Source organism: Coenobita brevimanus, chromosome 40, assembly GCF_032717465.1.
Source record: "Coenobita brevimanus isolate Jiangsu-jjx chromosome 40, ASM3271746v2, whole genome shotgun sequence".
Taxonomy (NCBI): domain Eukaryota; kingdom Metazoa; phylum Arthropoda; class Malacostraca; order Decapoda; family Coenobitidae; genus Coenobita; species Coenobita brevimanus.
This window is the reverse complement of record NC_136993.1, coordinates 60727879-60749318: the sequence shown is the minus strand read 5'-3', so window position 1 is coordinate 60749318 and position 21440 is coordinate 60727879. Positions and strand designations below refer to the sequence as shown.

General features: G+C 41.7%; 1 protein-coding gene across 1 annotated transcript in view; it reads left to right on the top strand.

Moving 5' to 3' along the window:
- LOC145397155 (putative glutamate receptor) overlaps positions 1-21440 on the top strand; it is a 69161-nt gene that overhangs the window by 33756 nt on the left and 13965 nt on the right. Inside the window, exons 7-10 of the mRNA XM_080270353.1 lie at positions 15043-15133; positions 15425-15725; positions 17265-17482; positions 18586-18766. Of these exons, the coding sequence (XP_080126479.1) occupies positions 15043-15133; positions 15425-15725; positions 17265-17482; positions 18586-18766 (791 nt within the window). The remainder of the gene's footprint in view (positions 1-15042; positions 15134-15424; positions 15726-17264; positions 17483-18585; positions 18767-21440) is intronic.

The window sequence follows — 21440 nt, the reverse complement described above, 5'->3', positions numbered from 1 at the left end:
ATATTTGTGAAGCACTAAATAAGAATTTCCAATTAGTTTTTACAGAAGAAAAAAATTTTGAAAGAGACTATGTAGAACATGCATGTCCACACATACTACCAGATATACAAATAGCAGAAAAAGTGGTCCTGATGAAATTTCATGTTGGGTACTACGAGAGTGTGCAAAGGAGTTAAGTAAACCATTATTTTTAATTTTCAAGAAATCCTTGAGTCAAGGTAAACTACCTGATATTTGGAAGAAAGCAAATATTGTCCCCATATTCAAGAAAGAAATAGACAATATCCATTCAACTACCGACCAGTATCACTGACCAGTGTTGTAAGCAAGGTATTAAAAAAGCTTATAAGAAAAGCTTGGGTAAATCATCTAGAAGAACACAGTATGATAACAGAAAGACAGTTTGGTTTCAGAAAAGGAAAATCATGTGTTACTAATCTGTTAAGCTACTATGACAGAGTAACAAACACAATACAGGAAAGAGAAGGATGGGTGGACAGTATCTATTTAGATTTCAAGAAAGCATTTGACACAGTACCACACCAAAGACTTTTATGGAAACTGTACCATCAAGGAGGAATTCGAGGCAAACTTTTGTTGGATGCAAGATTTTCTCATAAAAAGAGAAATGATAACAGTGCTAAGGGGAAACTACTTATCATGGAAAGAAGTGACTAGTGGAGTACCACAGGGCTCAGTGCTGGCACCAATCATGTTTTTAGTGTATATAAATGATATAGACAATAACACTGGAAATGAGAGCTATCTGAATATGTTTGCGGATGATGCGAAAACACAAAGGAGAAATACTAACACAGACTTTTGTAAAGAGCTACAAGAAGAATTCAATAAACTTCATGAATGGAGTAATACATGGCAAATGGAATTCAATGTGGACAAGTGTCATGTAATCAAGTTTAGTAAAAGTGGAAAAAGACCTGATTGGCATTATAAGTTAGGAAATAAAACCCTATACACATCAGAAAGATAGAAGGACCTAGGTGTGATTATCAATAACAGACTATCTACGGCTGACCACATCAGCGAGAAGGTACGGAACATGTATACACTGCTTGCAAATATGAGAATAGCATTCTCATACAAAGATGAAGACATGCTAAGAAGGATAATAACATCATTTATTAGACCAACCCTGGAATATGCATCAGTAGTCTGGAGTCCTCATCTCAAAAAACACATAGACAAGATTGAAAAAGTTCAAAGGGCCGCTACAAGATGGGTACCAAGCTTAAGGGACCTAAGCTATGAAGAAAGACTAAATAAACTGAATCTACCAACACTACAGGAGAGAAGGAAAAGAGGTGACATGATAATGCTATATAAGTGCATATCAGGGAAGGAGAAAATAGACATAAATGATTACTTAACATATGGAGAAGCATCAGCAAGAGGACACTGCAAAAAACTGCATAAGAAGAGAGGTGATAAAGACGTAAGGAAATTGAGTTTCCGAAGCAGAGCAATTGATCAATGGAATGCACTACCGAATGAAATAGTGTGTGCCAAAACAATTCACAATTTAAAGATATGTATGATAAATATGGTTTAAGACACGGGACAGTATGAGCTTGACTCATACCTGTAAAGATACGTTAGGTAAGAACACATGCATGTGCATGCACACATGCGCACTTCTGCACTGTCATTATTGTTATCTATGTATATTTTTACATAGCCTATGATTTCATCATCCTTTGTATAATTCTAACGTACAGTATGCTGCATGTTTGATCACGATTCGCCTCGTGGCTTCCATAGTGACCAGGCGTGCGTGTTCTACCTCACTCCCGCCTTTTCCCCCCTTATAGTACAGTAAGTTGTTCTTTCTGTTGTTCAGAGCAGGATTGTCAACTCTTTGTCCCCTATGGCTTCATTTGCGCGTCCTTCTTACAAGTTGTATCAAGCTCTGCTGGCCCCCTATATAATGAGCTCAGTCTCTGCATTAGTTGCCACTTAGATCTACTCCTGATTTTGTTCACATCTCTGTCCTCCCCCGTATAGTGTATTATTATTTTTGTGAGTGCTCAGGAAGTCTCCAGCCATCTAGCTGCTGAATAATTTGAGTATAAGTGTTGTTACAATGTTTCTTGTATTGTATGGCCTAGGGCGTTAATTCGCAGGCCTGGTAAGGTTTCTGTGATTCATGTAAAGTTTTTAATGTCAGCCAGTGTGAGTAGTGTTTTGTATCTGTGATAATATTATATCTTACTTTAACTGAGCATTATCCGGTTTTCTCATTTTATCAGGGCTGACTTAGATAAATTTGTTCTTGGTAAATTTGTGTTAATAGAGGCTATTGCAGGTAACCATATATTTAAGGTGTTTTTGCCATTACATTATCCTTATGAGTCCTGAATGTTTTTTTGTTAGTTTGAGCATTAAACTTTAACTTGTAATTTTACCTAACTCTTTTGTTTTGAACCTGGAACTTTGCGGAACAGTAGTGATTTTAGTATTCTCACTTGAAATGTTCATTATCTCTCTCTGTTCCGTAACAATATCCATATCTATATCTATCTATCTATCTATATATTTATATTGAAATGATAACAACAGAAGACATGATAACAGTGGAAGACGACACTACACCTCCAGGAGGCGACAACAGAGGGACAGATGGAGCGTACAGGGTGTCTTTACCATATGGGCACAAGTACCGGGTAGCCACATGCCCCTACTCCCTTGAACCGACCTTACCCATGCACCTCAGCTTGGGCGCACTACCTTCTCACCAGCGCAGCCTGCGTCAGGATCGGGGTGGAGCTGAATCGTACGCTCCTCACAGCCCCACAGAGACAGCCTCAAGCCGCTCCACATTAGAGACGTCCTCAAGCCGCTCCACCACCGAGATGGCCTCCAGTCGCTCCACACTCAAGATGGCCTCCAGCCACTCCACATATGAGATGGCCTTAAACCGCTCCATTAACGAGACGGCCTCAAGCTGCTCGAAAGCTGAGACTGGTTCAAGCCACTCCACAAGGACTACCCGCAGAGTCGGTAGTGGTCCTGAGAACAAGACACCAGCGACAGCCTCCAGCCACGCCCACAGATGAGAGACGGCATCTAGTTGCTCTACACCCACACGTCGTCCTCCCGCGTCTGCCTGCCGTAGTACCAGCCTCCAGCCAGGGAGTCCACCACTGACAGCCTAGTGGCAGGGCCCTGTAGTGTCACTGGGGCTATTCTCCCTGCAGCCGGCCCCTAAGGAGGACCTGCCCCTGACAGACCCTTCCCTGGAACGACGCCACAGCCCCCTCCTGACAGCAAAGCACCCCGGAGTGGACTGCAGCCCCAGGGTCCCTGCTGGCGCCCCCAGCTCCCTGGGTGAAGAACCACTCCACTCCCGGCCAAGGCAATGTGGTTCCTCCACCCAACAGCTAAGAAGGCATCTGGAGGAGTTGTTTGGTCCTATCCCACAAGCCAGACCTCTGTCCCGAGCCTCTAGCACCCAGGGCTTTTCATCATGCCAACGGAGGACAACCTCAACCTGTAAAGTGATTCAGGTGTGTAACAGTACGAGGAAACATAGTGAAAGTGCCAACAGTGAAATCATTAAGTGACCGTGATCAGACAGTGATTTAAAGCGCAGTGTGATAGAAGTAAGGCTCCCGTACCCAAAGTAGTGATATTAAGATTCAACAAACTCTTCCCTCCCTCTTGCACTTGTGCCAACCTAGATTCTCCCCCCCCCCTCCTGTCTGTGTGCTCCCTGCAACAAAGTCAAGTCAGTGCCCCCCCCTCCCCCCCACTGATCATTATGAGGTTGACTTAGGGACTCTCATGTAATCCGGAGCCAGTGTTCCTGATCTGTAACATCCTATACTGTGAACCGTACTGTGAACTGTAACACCCTATACTGTTAACTGCACATGAACTGTATGACCCTGTACTGTGAACTGTACTGTGGACTGTATCACCCTGTTCTGTGAACTGTACTGTGATTTGTACCACCCTGAATCGTGAACTGTGTCTGTCAAGTATCCTGCGAGATACACTCATCCCTATTCAGCAGCCCCCAAATCGATGAGTCAATAATATTGTGCGAAATCCTATTGCCCTTGTAGACCTTTAGTGAATATATGTGTAATGTGTTGCTTTGAGTTTTCATGCCCTGTTCCTCCTATACATGTAGTATCACCCCGGTCTTGAAAAGAACCCAATACTAGGCTAGGCATTCTTAGGATGGGAAGCCACCCTAAAAACACTTAGCATCACACACACATATATATATATATATATATATATATATATATATATATATATACATTATATATATATATATATATATATATATATATATATATATATATATATACATTATATATATATATATATATATATATATATATATATATATATATATATATATATATATATATATATATATATTATATATATATATATATTTATATATATGCTATCAATCTATCTATCTATTGCCAATCGCCTCAATCCCATTCAGGGTGGCCACAAACAAATCGCCTCCACGTCGCCCTAACCCCTGCCATTCACTGTCCTACTCCCAACTCACACCTCCCTCTCTCATATACCTCTCCACCCCATCCCTCCATCTCATCCTCGACCTCCCCCTCCCTCTCCCCCCCCTCCACCTCACTCACATACACTCTCTTCGTCAGTCTTTCACCTTCCATCCTCTCCACATGGCCAAACCACCTCAGTGTATTCCTCCTAACGCTTCATATCACATCCACATCAACACCACAACGCTCCTTTATATCCTCATTCGTCAGCCTAACTTTCCATGTGACCCCACAGGCTCCTTTTAAATAACTCATTTCCACTGCTCTCACTCTTGACTTGTGTCCTTCCAACAACGTCCAAGCTTCACTTCCATACGTTAGAGCTGGTATCACAATACTGTCATGTAGTAACTTTTTCACTTCCATGCTCACTTCCCTGTTTCTTATCACTGCTTTCAAGGAAGCAGCAACCTTTCTTCCCTGCTGTACCCTTTCAAGCACTTCACCCTCCAAACCTCCATCCTTACTCATCACACTACCCAAATACTTAAATGTACTCACATTTTCCAATTTCTCACCATCCAACCTCACTGTACATTCACTGACTTCACCTCTCTCAAAGACCATCACATTACTCTTCCCTACATTCACCTTTAGATTACGTTTCTTACACACTCTCCCAAACTCATCCACCAAGCCTTGCAGCTTCCCTTCGTCTTCACCCAACAACACAGTATCATCTGCAAACAACAGTACAGGGAGTTTCCAAACACTACCCTCTCTCACCAGGGCCACTCCAACATCCACTACCCTACCTTGTACCTCTTTTATTCCCCCATCCATGTACAGATTGAACAACCATGGAGACATGACACATCCCTGTTTCAATCCAACCTTCAAAGAGAAAAATTCACTCAGTTCACCATCCACACGCACTGCAACCTTAGCACCATCATACATACTCTTCACAGCATTCAACAGCTTCCCATCTACTCCATATATTCTTAATGCTTTCCACAATCCTTGTTTATCGACCCTGTACTATGCTTTCTCCAAATCCATGAAAGCTGCATACAACTTCTTTCCCTTCTCTAGAAACTTTTCCACTAAAGATCCAAGAATGAATATCTAATCTACACAACCTCTTCCCTTCCTAAAGCCTCCCTGTTCTTCTCCAACTAATTCCTCTGTTCTTTCTCTAACTCTGTTAATAAGTATCCTAGCATACACTTTTCCTATTATACTAAGAAGACAAATGCCTCTATGATTACCATACACTTCTTTTTCCCCTTTTCCTTTGTAGAAGGGAATAATTATACCTGACTTCCAATCCTCCGGGACTCTACCTTCCTCCCAGGCCAATCTGCACATTTTCCACATCCATTCTACTACGATCTCTCCCCCATGCTTCAGCATTTCACCACACCTATCTATATATATATATATATATATATATATATATATATATATATATATGTCTATATATAAGTAATCCCTCCAATATCCGGACGCTTATTTTCCGGACATCTCCAATAACCGGACATTTTCGTCCCGGGATCCGATATTCCCAAAATGGGCCAAAATCGCAAAAAAAAAAAAAAAAAAAAACTTTTTCCCTCCCCTAATTTGAAGTTGGCGCCCGCGGCTCGGGCCAGCTGTGTTCTGGTGTGTTGTTTGGCTGACGTCCGCTAGAGTGCATCTGCATCCTCCCCACTTACCGCCCGTCTCTTGTGTGTGGACGCTTGTTGTCATGGCTGCCCACGTGCTTGCTTTTGTGGTGGTGCCTTACCTGCTGCAGGCCCCTCCTGCTGCTCTTGTGCCTCTCTTTCATGTGTGTGATGATGGCCCCGCCGCCTGAGAAGAGGAAGAGAGTGGTTTTGACTCTGGAGAAGAAGAGAGAGACATTTGACAAGGTAGATGCGGGATGGTCTACCTCACGTATCCTCCGTGAATTCAACCTGGCCCGATCTACTTTGTTTGATATCAAGAGATCCCGCAACAAACTCAAGCAGTACACGGCTGACTTCTCATCGAAAAGCAAATGCAACGTGGAGAGGAAGGTGATGTATACTCCCAAATATGCAGAAGTTGACCACTCTATGTTGATTTGGTATCGACAGCAACGTGCTGCTGGTGTGATGGTGCATGGCACGGAGCTGAAGGCTGCTGCTGAGACGTTCCCAAGGCTTCATGACGCCCTGGACTTCAAGGCATCCAAAGGTTGGCTCTTCGCATTCAAGTTACGACATGGCCTTACCAACTGTAAGTCTCATGGCGAAGCTTTGGATGCCAACGAGGATGGAGTATACGAGTTTCGGCAGAATGTGAAGTGCTTGATCGATAGGGAGGTCCTAACTCTTGGTCAAGTCTACAGCGCTGACAAAACTGGCTTATTCTATCGGTCTTTGCCTACAAACACTCTAGCCAAGGAGACGGAGAAGTGTGTACCAGGCCCCAAGCTCTGCAAGCAACAGATATCTGCTTTGTGTTGTGCCAATGCTAACTACATGTACTGGCTCAAGCCCGTTATTGTTGGTCATGCAGAGCAGCCTCGGTGTCTTCGTGGAGTGATGGATGTCCTTCCTGTCGTCTGGTATCATTCCTTGAAGGCATGGTTCGCACCCCAGATCTTCAAAGACTGGTTCCACTGCCATTTCGTCAAGGAGGTCACCCATGGCCAGACGGAGAAACTAGGAATCCCATGCAACCAGGTAAAGGCCCTCCTTCTCCTCGACAATGCACCTGCCCACCCATGTGACAAGGAGTTGGTGGCTGAGAATGGGCGCATTAGGTGCATGTTTCTGCCACATAATACTACTGCTCTCATCCAACCAATGGACCAAGCAGTGATCGTGGCAATGAAGAGGCTGTACTGATGGAAGTTCCTGGACGAGGTGATGGTTGTTCTTGAGGACAAGGACGAATGCAGGGAGGGATGGGACATGCTTGGCCAGCGGACTTCGGAAAACATTCGCCGCTACAACATCAAGTATGCCATCTACAACTGGGCCAGTGCATGGAAAGAAATCCCTGTCAAGACTCTAGAAAATGGTTGGTCTCGTCCGCTTCTCAGAACAGATGTGGAGCACGATATCCTAGGTTTTGACGTGGATGACTTCCATGCACGTCTACGGGCGCATGGAAACGATGTTGATGTGGACGAAGTGCATGAGTGGTTGGATGACGACGAGGGCGATCCTGGGTATCAGACCATGTCTGATATTGAGATCTCATCTTCAGTTGCAGGTGTCAGTACCCAGTTTGAAGATTCCGACGAGGACGGCAACGATGATGCAGACTCCTCTCAGTGCGACACTACTCCAGCCATCCCCAAGCTGAGCACACTCCGGGAACACCTAGAGTTCGTTCTGGACTACCTAGAGCACCCGGACTGCGACAGGGAGATGGGGCCCTTGGGACTTGTGGAGGAAGTGTGTGCTTTCAGGCAGCGCATCATAAATCGTCATAATCGTCGTTCCTTGCGTCAATCAACCATTGACAGCTTTTTCAGGCCCGTGACCCCCGCTGTGCCCAGCCCTGGCTCCACTCCATTGCCTCTCCAAGACAGGCCCTCATGCTCCGAGCCACAGCCCAGCACATCAGGCACGGTGGAGTCACCACTCGACGTGAGTTTGAGCCTCTCTTCAGACTCGTCTGCAGTAGGTACACCATCACCACGACCCTTGAATCACTCCCGACCTAACTTCAAATGGATCACCTCAAATGGATCACTCAAAGAATCACCCACCATTACCTTACAAAAAGTACCTTCATGCATGCTTCTAATAATATTACAAACTTTTCTGGTATACCATAATATATATATATATATATATATATATATATATATATATATATATATATATATATATATATATATATATATATATATAATATATATATATATATATATATATATATATATATATATATATATATATATATATATATATATATATATATATATATATATATATATTGTTACATAGCCTATGATTTTATCATCCTTTGTGTAATTCTAACGTACAGTATGATGCATGTTTGATCACGAGCGTGTTCAACCTCACTCCCCCCCTCCTCCCTTATAGTAGAGTAAGTCGTTCTTTCTGTTGTTCAGAGCAAGATTGTCAACTCTTTGTCCCCATGGCTTCATTTGCGCGTCCTTCTTACAAGTTGTATCAAGCTCTGCCGGCCCCTATATAATGAGCTCAGTCTCTACATTATTGCCACTTAGATCTACTCCTCATTTTGTTCACATCTCTGTCCTCCCCTGTACAGTTATTATTATTGTGAGTGCTCAGGAAGTCTCCAGCCATCTAGCAGCTGTGTAATTTGAGTATAAGTGTTGTTGCATTTTTTCTTGTACTGTGTAGCATAAGGTGTTAATTCGTAGGCCTAGTGAGGTTTTTGTGATTCATGTGTTTTGGGTGTCAGCCCTTATTAATAATATTTTGTATCTGTAATAATATATCTTGCATTCACTGAGTATTATCTGGTATTCTCTTTTATCAGGGCTGACTTAGATAAATTTACTCTTGCTAATTTCGTGTTAATAGAGGCTATTGCAGTTAACCATATATTTAACCTGTTTTTTGCCATTACATTATCCTTATGAGTCCTGAATGTTTTGTTGTTAGTTTGAGCATTAAACTTTAACTTGTAATTTTACGTAACTCTTTTGTTTTGAACCTGGAACTTTACGGGACAGTAGTGATTTTTAGTATTCTCACTTAAAGTGTACATTATCTTTCTCTGTTCCGTAACATAAATTTGGCGACCTCTTATCAGGATATTCAGGATATTATCATAAGGATATTGCTTGATATTTTGTGACTGTGATTTATTCATGATGTCTACTATTTCTACGCTTGATAAAGCCAAAGATTTTTTGTCAAATGTGCAAACAGTGTGTGATGTAGAAAACAGAACAAAGAATGAACTTAAGCTAGTTGCTCAACAATTGGGAATTGCTGTTCGCTCTCATCATTCTAAAGATCAAATTGTTGACATGATTAATGAAAGCTTGTTCAATGTAACTCCTCCAGATGAGTAAACGCATATTGAAATAGCTAAGTTACAGCTAGACCTGCAGGAGGCTCGTGCTAAGGAGGCTGAATTTCAGGCAAAAGCTAAGGAGGCTGAGTTTCAGGCAAAAGCTAAGGAGGCTGAGGCACAAGTTGAAATTGCTAGGATTCAGGCAGACCATGAGTATCGCATGAAACAAGGTGGAACTGGATCATCTAGCTCTGATGATTTTGATGTGGCTAAAAATGTTAAACTTGTCCCTCCTTTTAATGAATCTGATTTAACAAAGTATTTTCAGTTGTTTGAGAGGGTAGCTACAGGTTTTAATTGGCCCAAAAAGTATTGGCCAGTACTCCTTCAAACTGTTCTCACCGGTAAAGCTCAAGTAACTTATGCATCTTTGCCTCAGGATCAATCTGATAATTATGATGTCGTTAAGAGCTTGATTCTTAAGGCCTATGAGCTTGTTCCTGAAGCCTATAGAGTAAAATTTAGGACAACTTATAAGCAAGATAAGCAATCCCATGTTGAATATGCAAAAATCAAAGAAGATCTGTTAGAGCAGTGGTTAAATTCTAAGAATGTGGATTCTGATTTTGACAAATTTAAGCAGATGATTTTGCTGGAGGACTTCAAAAGGTGTATTAATAAAGATGTAAGCCTATATCTTGATGAGAGAAGAATAGATAATTTGTCTGATGCTGCAGTTTTAGCTGATGAATATGTTCTCACTCACAAGAGATATTCTAAAGAGAAAAGGAAAGATGAGAGTAGGTACGTTGCCTCTACTCAGAGTACAGGTAACAGGAAAGAGAATAGAGATGATGTTTCTCAGGAAGTAAATACCAGCTCCACCTCTAGATTTCGGAAAAGTAAATGTACTTATTGTAGTAAGCTTGGTCATACTACGGAGATATGTTTCAGGAGACAGCGTGATGTGAACAAAAAGGAGTCTTTATATATTCAGTCAATTGGTCTAGTGTCCACCCTTGAGAGTTCCCAGAATTCCTTAACTGAGTTAACTGAACCTGCTTTGAGGGGTAAATTAAATTCTCATGATGGAGCTCCTCTTTTGAGCAGTAACGTGGTTGACACTCTCAAGAGTTCATGTGCTAATTTCCTGTCTCATGGTTTTGTCAGTCCTCTGGACAGTAATAACAGGAAATCAGTTAAAATATATCGTGATACAGGTGCTTGCCAATCCCTTATGCTGACCAGTGTTCTAGGCTCTAATGTTAATTCCTCTGACGAAACTGTAATCTTACAAGGCGTAGGGAATAATTACTTCTCTGTCCCTCTGTGCAGAGTGAATTTAGAGTCTGGTTTTGTTAATGGTTCCGTTATGGTTGGGTTGGTTGAGACACTCCCAATGTCAGGTGTAACTTTCTTACTTGGAAATGATATTGGTGGAAGTCAAGTGTGTCCAGCTCCTCAGTTGTCTAGTGAGCCAGTGGCTGCGGCCCAGGATTGTGATGTCCCTGATGTGTTCTCTGCATGTGCTGTCACTAGGGCTAAGTCTGAAGTTACTGGTGACTTAGAGGATGATGATGATGATGATGTTATCCTAGCTGACACTTTTCTTGCTAATTTGGACCACTCACCAGATGAGGCAGTACCCCGTAGTGTTGATAATTTATCTCGTCAAGAGTTGGTTGAGTTGCAGGTTGCTGACCCTGAGTTGAAAGGTCTTGCTAACTCTGCTTGCAGTGAGGAAGAGTCAACTGGTGCTTCTACTTGTTATTATATAAAGTCAGGAGTACTTATGAGGAAGTGGAGAACCCCAACAGCATCACCCGACTGTGAATGGGAGGTTGTACATCAAGTTGTCATCCCTCGTGTTTGTAGGCAGGATATCATTAGAGTGGCTCATGATTCCAGTTTGGCAGGACACCTTGGAGTGAGGAAGACTGTGGTACGCATTTTGAAACACTTCTACTGGCCAGGTATCTTCAGGGACGTTTCCTGGTATTGTAAGTCTTGTCACACCTGTCAAGTTGTGGGGAAGTGTAATCAGACCGAAAAGGTTGCACCTCTAGTTCCCATTCCTCCTTTTGAGGCGCCTTTCACCCGTGTGTTGGTGGATATTGTGGGCCCTCTTCTTAAGACTTCTTCAGGATTTTCTTATGTGTTGACCCTGATTGATATGGCTACTCGTTATCCTGAAGCCATTCCACTTAGAAATATCTCAGCAAAGAACGTGGTTAAGGAAATGCTAGGGTTCTTCACAAAGTTTGGTCTGCCCAAGGAGGTACAGTCCGACTGGGGAAGTAATTTCATGTCAAATGTTTTCAATCAGTCTCTGAAAGAGTTGGGCATCGCCCAGATCACGTCTTCAGCTTACCATCCCCAGACCCAAGGAGCGTTGGAGAGATATCATCAAACACTCAAATCGATGCTCAAGAAATACTGTTTGGAACATCAGAAAGACTGGGATAAAGGTCTTCCATTCGTTGTATTTGCCGCAAGAGAATCTCCAAATGAATCACTGGGCTTCTCACCTTTTGAACTACTGTTTGGCCATGAAGTAAGAGGACCCCTTAAGCTACTCAAGGAATGCTGGCTGTTGGAGGAAGATGACGTCAACCTGCTGGAGTATGTGATGAAGTTCAAAGAACGGCTGTCCACTGCTTTACTGCTGGTGAGAGAGAATTTAGGAGCTGCTCAGGAGAAGATGAAGACTTGGTATGATAAGAAGTCCAGGTTACGCCACTTTCAGCCAGGAGATCAGGTTTTGATTCTGCTACCAGTGCATGGGCAACCTCTTCAAGCCAAGTTTAGTGGTCCTTATTTCGTGGAGAAGAAACTCACTGATGTCAACTATGTCATCGCCACACCAGATCGTAGAAAGAACAAGCAACTTTGTCACATCAACATGCTAAAGTTATATCACAGGCAGGACGAAAATAACCCAGTCTGCACTGTAGCTGTTCCACCCGAGTCTGCAAGTGAAGTTCTCCCATGCAGCATGAGCCTGAGTGATAGTTTGGGGAAGAATCCTGATATAATGAATGATCTCCAGACTAAGCTTTCTCATCTACCTCCCGAGGAAAGGCAGGAGTTTTCGGCATTACTGCAGAAGTACCCGCAAGTGTTCCGTGCTACTCCAGGAAGAACCACTGTGTTGATGCATGATGTCGATGTTGGAGACGCAAAGCCAATTAAACTGCCTCCTTACCGTGTGAACCCAGTGAAAGTTCCTCTCATCGAGAAGGAGCTTGGCTACCTGTTGGACCACAAGATGATTGAGCCCTGTCAGAGCGAGTGGAGTTCTCCTGTCACTCTAGTCCCTAAGCCAGGTGGGTCACAGAGGCTTTGCATTGACTACAGACGTGTTAATCAGATAACCAAAACATACACTTACCCTCTCCCTCGCGTGGAAGATTGCATAGACAAGATCGGAAAAGCTAGGTACATAAGTAAGTTTGATTTGTTAAAGGGATACTGGCAAGTACCTATGACTGAACGTGCTAGGGAGAGCTCATGTTTTGTAACACTAGGAAAGACTTTTGCATGTTCTGTAATGCCACATGGTATGAAGAATGCACCAGTCACATTTCAGAAGCTCATGAATGTTGTAACAGAGGGTTTGGCAGGGTGTGTTGTTTATATTGATGATGTATTAATCTTCAGTGACAACTGGAAAGATCACCTATGCCATGTCAGTAAATTTCTTGAGCGTTTGGTTCAGGCTAATCTTGTAGCTAATTTGTCAAAGTGTGAGTTTGGTCAAGCTAAAGTTCAGTACCTTGGGTACGGAATTGGTGATGGACATGTTGCACCACCAGGAGCTAAGGGTCAGGTTATAAGTGATCTTCCCAGACCTAAAAGTAGGAAAGAGCTACAAAGATTTTTGGGAATGGTAGGTTATTACAGGAGATTTGTTCTTAACTTTTCAATTCTTGTATCACCACTTACAGACCTACTGAAAAAGGGAGTTAAATTTGTCTGGACCGATAACTGTGAATCCTCTTTCTGCAGACTTAAAGCTATCCTATTAAGTCAGCCAGTGCTCGCTATTCCAAATTTTGCTAAGCCTTTTAAGATGGCTGTTGACGCAAGTGATACAGGAGCTGGGGCTGTTTTGCTGCAAGAGGATGATCAGGGTATTGAACACCCTGTATCTTATTACAGTAAGAAGTTCACTCCACCTCAAAAGAACTACTTAACTATTGAGAAAGAGCTTTTGGCCTTGATTTTGGGTTTACAGCATTTTTCATTTTATTTGTGTTCTGGTTTTGACCCCATAGTCATCTATACCGATCATAACCCACTGAAATTCCTTAGTAAGTTTAAAGATAAAAATCAGAGATTGACAAGATGGAGTCTACTTCTTCAGGAGTATTCATTAGACATACAACATGTCAAGGGGAAAGAAAATGTTATTGCAGATTGCTTATCTAGACTTTAGACAGATTATTTTAGAGTAATAAGAAATTTCCTTTGTAAATTTCTTTTTTCTTTGTGGGGAGGTGTTACATAGCCTATGATTTCATCATCCTTTGTGTAATTCTAATGTACAGTATGCTGCATGTTTGATCACGAGCGTGTTCTACCTCACTCCCCCCCTCCTCCCTTATAGTAGAGTAAGTCGTTCTTTCTGTTGTTCAGAGCAGGATTGTCAACTCTTTGTCCCCATGGCTTCATTTGCGCGTCCTTCTTACAAGTTGTATCAAGGTCTGCCGGCCCCTATATAATGAGCTCAGTCTCTACATTATTGCCACTTAGATCTACTCCTCATTTTGTTCACATCTCTGTCCTCCCCTGTACAGTTGTTATTATTGTGAGTGCTTAGGGAGTCTCCAGCCATCTAGCAGCTGTGTAATTTGAGTATAAGTGTTGCTGCATTTTTTCTTGTACTGTGTAGCATATGGTGTTAATTCGTAGGCCTAGTGAAGCTTTTGTGATTCATGTGTTTTGGGTGTTAGCCCTTATTAATAATATTTTGTATCTGTAATAATATATCTTGCATTCACTGAGTATTATCTGGTATTCTCTTTTATCAGGGCTGACTTAGATAAATTTACTCTTGCTAATTTCGTGTTAATAGAGGCTATTGCAGTTAACCATATATTTAACCTGTTTTTTGCCATTACATTATCCTTATGAGTCCTGAATGTTTTGTTGTTAGTTTGAGCATTAAACTTTAACTTGTAATTTTACCTAACTCTTTTGTTTTGAACCTGGAACTTTACGGGACAGTAGTGATTTTTAGTATTCTCACTTAAAGTGTACATTATCTTTCTCTGTTCTGTAACAATATATATATATATATATATATATATATATATATATATATATATATATATATATATATATATATATATATATATATATATATATATATATATATATATATCTGTATCTATCTATCTATCTACATCTATCCCTATATCTATATCTATCTATCTATCTATCTATATCTATATCTGTATCTATCTATCTACAGTATCTATCTATCTATATAATATTTATGTAGGAGTGGTGTTATATTCGTTCCCTGTCACAAACGTTGCAGATACGACTATGTGACTCCCGCTGACAGATCGTGGGGAGTGGAACAGCCTGACGGGTCCTGGACCGGCATGATCGGAATGTCAATGCGAGAAGTAGGTCCATTTAAGGCCTTGCATCATTATGTATCAGATGTGGATTAAATCAGTTTTTTTTCCTTTCATTTTGCCATTTAAACAGTCTATTAAAGATCAGCTTCACGAAACTGGTATTAGCGATGCATGCACATGCTGAAAAATGGATAGACAGATATATAAAACGACGAGCCACAAAACAAATAAAAATTCATCAGAGACTGATTTTAAGAATGTGGATAGGAAGATATGAGAGATTTTGAGGAACCTGACAGCATTGCTCTTCAGATACTACTTTACTCCTAATTTCAGGAAGTGGACATCAGCCTTGGCCTCTTTGGCATCACTTCCACGAGGGCCAAGGTAGTAGACTTCACCTTCCCCGTTGACATCACGTACAGCAGAATGATCGTGGGTCGCGGCAAGCCTGAGGTGAACCCCTGGAGCTTCCTACTACCCCTGGGTCCTTGTGTTTGGGTAGCAATTCTTACGGCTTCGTTGGGGGTCCTTGCGGTAATGACAATGTTTCCCTCCTGTCTACAAACCCAGGCTTGTCATTGTACAGGGCTAATGGTGAAGGCATCCAGCTGCGTTCGAGTGCTGTTACAACAAGGTTAGATCTCCAGCTTGTCATATATGTTGTGGTGGAAGTCGTCACTTTTAGGATAGTATTGCCATCCTACCACCATGTGTGGTCGTGCAGTTATATTGGACTTTTGATCAAGGCATCTAGATGCATTTACACTGTCCCTTGCAACAGTCTTAACAACAATACCTCATTACTTGCACTATTGCATCGGGGTATACCACTCTCGTGTCTTAATTATAACATCTCATTCCGGGCAATTTGATTTGTTTTGTAATCACGTGGTGGCAGGTATAAGAATAGTTATCATTAATACCTTTAATAATTTACACATATGTATGCAGTAGTGAATTATTATTAAAAAAAAAAAAATCTACCTCCAATTATATTACTGAGAATGACAGAAATCCTCTTAAAAATACTCGCAGGATGGCTTTGTAGGTACTGGGAGCTGTTATTCACACTGTACGGAGTCTTAAGATCAAACTTACTAAGAAATTGTTCGGTGCCCTTCGTTAGTCAGGTGGGGTGTTTTGGCGACCCAATTTTATATAAAAGCTCATATTTCCTTGCCGGTAATTCGAATATTTCTCTCCGTTCCAGTACTCTTCTGATTCAGTGAGGGGAGGTAGCATGTGGATTGGTTTAGTCCTGCCTCTGTTGTAGTGAGAGGGGCACTTCCCCCCTCCCTGGGGTGTCCAGTCACCCCATCAAACTAACCATTTAGATCTTATTTTGATATAGATTGGTTTTTATCTTATTTTTGCATCTTGTTTATCATTATGCTGATTTTAAAAATCACAAAATGTATTTCCGTGTGCGTGTTTACCTGACATATGAGATACGAGTCCATTTGTTATTTTTTTTACTGATATAATTTATTGAATTTTATTATTATAAATTAATAAACACCACCTACAAGGGATTCAACCTTTTCATTAGTGATTGCAGAGATATGCTGAAGCGGCAGTATGAATATATTTTACATGTTAGAAACACTACATGTATTTTTGTATTGGGGGGTTGTAACACCCCACCGGACTAACCACGTTTGAATACCCCACAGGAGTAACGAAGGATTAAAGAGTTGTAAGCCAGCCTTGATTTATGGTTACTACTCAGCAGTGTAGCGGGATAAAATTGTGACAAAATTTGTAGTAAAACATCGATAAGAAAAAATTTCTAATTGCACTTCCGAAGCTGAGATATCATTTCCTTAAATCATAATGACATATCACATTGGTCTGTCCAATGCTGACTGTTATCGGTTGAACTACATCACAATGAATATACATACAAATATTACAAATTTTGATTAGGTTCTTTATTTACCTTTCATGACAAACCCCAGCACTCTAAGGAATGTTGTCGCTAAAGGCCGTGTAGGAAGGGTACGTGAGAACAAAAGATTTTAATGCTTGTATGGGGCAAAAATATTTCTACTAAGTATGATTACAAAAAGTTAGGACACACAAACACAATACCACATGAGAGAACAATCATAGTGAAGTAATAACTCAGTAATATATACCTTAATTTGAAATAAATTTAATGTACTTATTTCAGATGTCAGTCTTGTCAGGACATGGTGGGTATGGGAGCGTGTGGTGTTGGGTGTGTGGATGCTGACAACTGTGGTGCTGACACGTAGCTATGCAGGCAACCTGGTGTCCCTCCTGGCCGTCAGATACATCCCAATGCCCATACAGTCTCTCAGGGACGTGGTCGATAATCCTGTTACATTTTTAGTGCAGAAGGGATCTAGTCAGGCTTACACTATTCAGGTTAGTATTTACCCCATGAAGTAGCAAATAACGTCATTGGACATTGATGTATTTCTTGATTCTCTCAGTCAACGGACCTACAGCGACTCTGGCAAGACGCGGACATACTCTGAGGTAAATTTTCTGATCATGCAGACCAAGATAGAGAGAGAAAATTAAACATATTCCCTATTAATAGGTCATGTTCTGGGCAAGCCGTTTCACAATACCAGACTTAGGGGACAATGTGAAGCCATATGACAACAACGCGAACAGATTACATGGGTTATTCTTCCAGTTTTAATATAAACTAACACTGTCTAGTAATTTATGTCACAGTATGTCTCGTTCTGGGGTAACTGTAGAAAGGCTATTTAAATCACACTTTAAGACATTCATTCTATTGCGTCCAGGCGGTTAAGATTGGCGTTTTCCACGAAATAAGTACACGAGGGAGCACTTTACAGTAGAATATGTGCATTTCTAGCCTACTATAGGTGGGTCCTATAAATACAGGCTTTAGCCCTCATCGGGTATACCTACAGTTTCACTTACAATTTAGGTACACCAGGGTCTGTCAGACTCAGCTTTTAAAAAATGCTGTAGTGTCACACATGTTTTATATCATGAATTCCTGAATATCCTACAGTGTATTAGGTCTTATCAGTTAAAACTATGTGAATAAGTTTTAATTCATTGAACTCCATTTTTTAAAAAATTAAAAAAAGGCCACACTATTTTTTTTTCAGTCACCATACACGAAAACAACCAACACTATGAACCTAGCACTGGTGTCACGACTTGAGGGGTGGAGGACCATTATTATGGGCATTGTGGATCCCACACAGCATATAATCAACTTACAATCCCACAGTGAATAATTCTGCCCCCTTCTCAGGTACACCTGTGTCTCACAGACCCGACAGGCAATTCTGAGTGATATATTGCAAAAACATTGAAAGACACGAAAGTAAGCCCCTTACACCCTGCATGGGCACAAAAAGGTAGGAAGATATTTAGAAGGACAGGGATCCCAGGCATCTATAAGTTACTGAACCAGACGATCGAAAAAATTGCCCGGGTCTGTCAGACCCAGGTTGAGACAGTCATTGTGCTACTTCCAGGTGGCTGAGAGTGGTGTTTTCCACGACATAAGTAATCTGCAGAAGGAAGGCAGATTTCAAATTTACGACACCCCTGAGCTGACGAAGAACCTGGATGTCAAAGTGAGGAGGGGGGACCACACCCTAATAAACTTGGACGAGTTGACCAAGATGATGATGGCACAGGACTTTTCAGTGACAGGTGGGTTAGAGAGAGAGAGAGAGAGAGAGAGAGAATTGTGTGTGTGTGTGTGTGTGTGTGTGTGTGTGTGTGTGTGTGTTGTTAAGAGGGGAGCATTGTTATAAGTGTAAATTTCTGGTGTTAAGAAGTTGGGGATTCGAGCCACTGTATTGTGAGGAGTGTACATTTATGTAGTGTTAGGTGGTTCATAAGTTCGAATCATTTTTTATCAAAGAGTTGTTATATTTTCCTCATGCTGTTATCTAATGTATTAATAGCTAAATCAGTTATTGCGGTAGGTGGTAGGTGGAGGCGCCCATCATCCACTCACTCAGTGTAGAGGTGCCATATGATCTCTACACTGAGTGACAAGCCAAATGGTTTCCTGTACCAAGGAAACCATTTACTACGCTGGGTGGTAACCATATGACCAGGGTTTCTGGCAGGGTTAAACGTTCTCCAGATTCCCCTATCCAAAATCACTTAATATGGCAGTAGTTTCAGAGAGCCTCGGAGGGCCCAATACCTGCCCAGGGGACCAACCAAATGGGCAGATTGGCTTGGCCATGTGGAGTGTGAGAGGTGTGAGTGAGGAGAGCAAGAGGGTGCAAGTGGTGAAAGTGTTCAAGAGTGCGAGATATGCCGTGATGGCAATGTCTGAAACGAAGATGAAGGGGTGCGATGTGGAGGAATGGGAGGGTGTGAAATGTGTAAGATCGGGAATGAATGGGCGAGGAAGATGCAAGGAAGGAGTTACTTTGTTGATGAATGAGATGTGGCAGAGTGGAATGAGAGACTACAAATGTGTCAGCTCGAGGTGTATGTATGTCAAGTTCAAGTCTGAGAAGGTGAAAGTGGCAGTAATTGCAGCATATGCACCGTGTGAGGACAGGAGTGAGAGAGAGATTGAGAGCTTCTGGGATGAGCTGGGTGAAGTAGGAGAAATGCCCAGAAGCTTTAATTGTGATTGTAGTGGGTTATATGAATGGAAGAGTAGGCACTGGTCCTGAGGACGACATAATGGGTTGTTTACGGGGTACCAGGAGAAAATGATAATGGGAAGAGACTAAATGATATGTGTCAGGAGAAGAGGCTGTGCATTTGTAACTCGCATTTCAAACACGGGAGATGCACATAAATATACATGGCATAGAGGGAACGGGGATCGTGATGAAAGAAGCCTGACTGATTACGTGCTCGAATAGAGGTCGATGATGGGAATGGTTGCTGATACGAGGGCTGTGAGAGGACGATGTGGAGGTTTGTCAGCTCACATGATTGTGGTATGCAAGATCAAGCTGAGAGGAGTGAGGTGGATCAGGAGAGACAGGAGCAGTTAGGGAGAAAAACTGAAAGTTGAGAAGCTGAGGATCAAAGAAATGGCAGATGATTACAGGACCAAAGTAGAGGAGGAGTTAGAATTACAGAATTGGAATGAAATGGATCTGGACAGCCTATGGAATGCATATAAGGACTGCTTAGTTAGGAATGCTGAAGTGGTGTGTGTTGTGGCAATAGTAACAACAAAGAAGAAAGGGGCGGCATGGTGGGATGAGGAGGTAAAGAGAGTGGTGAATGAAAAGAGGAAGAAGTGGCTAAAGTGGTTACAGAACAGGGGTTCAGTTGAAATAAGAACTGAATATGTTGACAGCAAGAAGCACGTAAAGAGACTAGTGAAGAGGAAAAAAAAAAAGGAGGTAAATTAGGATCTAGGAAGAAAAATGAATGCGTACTACTCCGAAATTAGAAAGTTATTCTGGAAAGAGGTGTGGAAATATAGAAGTGAAAGCAGAAAGAAATATGATGGTGTGAAGGATGTAGGTGACAGAATATTAACCCATGGAGATTAAGGACTAGATGGAAAGAATATTTTGAATGCCTGATGAATGGGAATAGGAAGAGCAGAGCAGCTGTAAACATGATTGGTTTTGGGGGTGTGCAGAGAAGGAATGAGTACCAGGAGACGTGACACTTGAACAGGTGAAGAGTGCTATGAAGCGGCCGAAAAATGGGAAAGAAGCTGGGGTTGATGAAGTGTATGCTGAGATGCTTAAGTGTAGTGGAGAGAGTGGAATGAAGTGACTGTTGGAGATATGTAAGAAGGCATGGAAGAGTGAAACTGTGCCTGCAGAATGGAAGAAGGGTGTGACTGTATCCCTGTACAAAAGTAAAGGTGAGCGAAGTGAGTGCAAGAATATGTGGTTGGGAGTTATATGACAGAATTATCATGGTGAAAGTAAGAGAGATATCAGAAGTCCTAGTGAGTGATGAACATGGTGGCTTCAGTAGTTGCAGAGGATGTGTGGACCAAATATTTGCAGTGACACAAATAGTAGAGAAAGGCTTGTGAGAAGGATCACAAGGTGTTTATGGAATTCATAGATCTGGAAAAAAAAAAAAAAGTATGACAAAGTGGACAGAGAAGGATTGTGGAAAGTTTTGCGCATGTACGGTGTAGAGGGTAAACTGCTAGGTGCCGTCAAGAGTTTTTATGATGATAGTGAAGCATGTGTATGGGTTAATGGGCATCTAAGACTTAGATCCCCGTTCACTTAGATTCTAAGTGAATGGTTCACGATCGGTGTGGGTGTGCGACAAGGTTGTGTGATGTCCCCATGGTTGTTCAATATATATATATATATATATATATATATATATATATATATATATATAGAGAGAGAGAGAGAGAGAGAGA